The sequence below is a fragment of the Leptosomus discolor genome, chromosome 14 (assembly GCF_034619465.1).
Source record: "Leptosomus discolor isolate bLepDis1 chromosome 14, bLepDis1.hap2, whole genome shotgun sequence".
Lineage (NCBI taxonomy): Eukaryota > Metazoa > Chordata > Aves > Leptosomiformes > Leptosomidae > Leptosomus > Leptosomus discolor.
The window spans coordinates 9,170,625-9,172,762 of record NC_141404.1 but is presented as its reverse complement, the minus strand read 5'-3'; the positions used below and the strand labels follow the sequence as shown (position 1 = coordinate 9,172,762).

Below are 2,138 nucleotides of genomic sequence, written 5' to 3'. Positions count from 1 at the left end.
TCATACGTTTTGGCATGAAAAAAAAAAAAAAAAAAAAAAGAGAGGAAAAAGTCCTTCCCACATAAATATTTGGATTTATGAAATGCCACCAGGTGGTGCTCCATCTTAAGTCTTTCATTCTTTTCCTCACATTTTCCTTGCAACTCTGCAAGTCAGGTGGCAGTCGAGCCCCCTCGCAGTGGTACCTGTCCCTTTCTGCTCTCCGTCCCCTGAGAGGACACGTCTGCCACAACCTCAGATTAGAGACTTGTGTGCTGTGAATCTGCAGCCTGGACAGGATGCTGCGCCAGCGGCCACTGGTGAAGGCCTGCAGTTTGCTGGGCTGCCACTTAGAGAAAGGCAAGAGTTGAGGCCCTGGCTGTTGTCTACGCAGGGAGACCGAACGACCCCCATTGCACCAGGCGTAGCTGCAAAGGTTGGACCAGCAGGCACAGTACGAATGGGACAATTGCTCCGCGTTCCACTGGGCTGCACCGGGCAAAGAGGGCTGGCGCCCATGTTGCCTGGGGGAACATGGGTGCTCTAGTAAATGAGACTGGACTTCTCCAGCCGCGGGGCTGTCCTGCGGGGAGTCCTTCGGCTGTCATGGCCACAGCCCACCAGCGCTGGAGCTCTCAGACGAGACACTGGTTTCTCCCCGTGCTCATGCACTACCCGTTTTCTTCTCTTCCCGCTCTTGCTCTGGGCCTTTTGGTAGACCCTCACCCCCCACGGACACCCTTCCTGCTCCGCTGAGCCCCACACCCTGCTCTGCTCTGCTCTGCTCTGCTCTGCTCTGCTCTGCTCTGCTCTGCTCTGCTCTGCTCTGCTCTGCTCTGCTCTGCTCTGCCCTGCCCTCCCCTCCCCTCCCCTCCCCTCCCCTCCCCTCCCCTCCCCTCCCCTCCCCTCCCCTCCCCTCCCCCCGGACAGCCCGCCCGACCCGCTCCCGCCCTGTCCCTTTAAATCCGCCCGCCCCGCCCCCGTCCCTCCCTCCCCCGGCGCGTGACGCCATCGCGCGCGCCGCGCCGCTTCCCGCCCGCGCTGCGTTGATAACGCGCGACGGGCCTAGAGCGGCGGTTACGGCGGGCGCCGAGGATGTGAGTGGGTCTGGGGCGGGTGAGGGGGCCGCGGGGGATCGGCGTCCATCCGGCCCGGCCGTGGCGCGGAGCGGTTCCGCCGCCGCGCGGGTGTGCCGAGGGGAGCGCACTGGAGCTGCCGAGGAGGAGATGTCGGGGCGAGGGTCAGGGATGGGGCCTCGGAGCCGCGGCCTACCGCGGCCGGGGGCAGGGAGGGAGGGAGACCGGGCCGGGAAGGGGCCGGGCGGGGTCGGACCGGGGCCTGGAGGGGAGCCGGGGCCGGGGGTCTCGGCGCTGTCCGCGGCCGGGGCGGCGGGAGGAACGCTATGCGGTTCCGAGGGCGGGTGGGCCGGCGGCGCCGGGCCTGGCGGAGGTGGCGGGCGGCGCGGGCCCCGGGGTGCGGGTTCTGCTCTGAACCGACTCTGTGCTTGGTCTTGTGCTTTTCTTTCCCTGTTTCTCAGCCCGCGCCTTGGCTTCGCCCATAGTATGGCAACACGTACGGTGCGGTCAGCAGCGACAAGCCCTCGGTCCGCCCGGTGCCGTAACGTACCCCATGGCGTGCGAACCGGGACGCGGAGCTGGCTGCCCCTGCGCTCCTCCGGCCCTGCTCGCTGTAGTTAGCCTGGGCGAGCGGCCGTAACTTTGCAAAGAACTGCCGAGCGTTGAGCCCTCACCTCACCCGAGGAAATCTATTTCCCATTTTGCAAATGAGGATCTGAAACAAACTGCTGTTAAAGGACTTGCCTGCAGTCGTGCAGGAAGTCCGGGGGAGAGCTGAGTTTGCTTCCTTTGCTACAGAATTGCAGCTCTCTCAAAGTGCAAATCAACTCTTTAAAGCAGAGAGGTGTGTCTGTGGAGTGAACGTTTGGCCTGTGTAGGTTGCTCTTAGACTTTCTAGTTTGGGGTGGGTGCTGCAAAAGCATTGGCTTGTTAGGGGTCAAGAGGTGTTTTGGTTGTAGGAAAGAAGCATCATGTGGCTTACGGATGCATTGTTACACACCCTTGTGTGAAGACGATCGTTTTATTATCTCCGCATCTTCCAGTGAGTGTCTGAATGCCTGCAGGTGATAGTGCCCACAGCTC

General features: G+C 62.5%; 1 protein-coding gene across 1 annotated transcript in view; it reads left to right on the top strand.

Moving 5' to 3' along the window:
• LOC147414488 (telomere length regulation protein TEL2 homolog) overlaps nt 1-1,600 on the top strand; it is a 13,407-nt gene extending 11,807 nt beyond the window's left edge. The window contains exons 15-16 of the mRNA XM_086472829.1: nt 374-433; nt 1,541-1,600. Of these exons, the coding sequence (XP_086328955.1) occupies nt 374-433; nt 1,541-1,600 (120 nt within the window). The remainder of the gene's footprint in view (nt 1-373; nt 434-1,540) is intronic.
• The last annotated feature ends 538 nt before the right edge of the window (nt 1,601-2,138 follow it).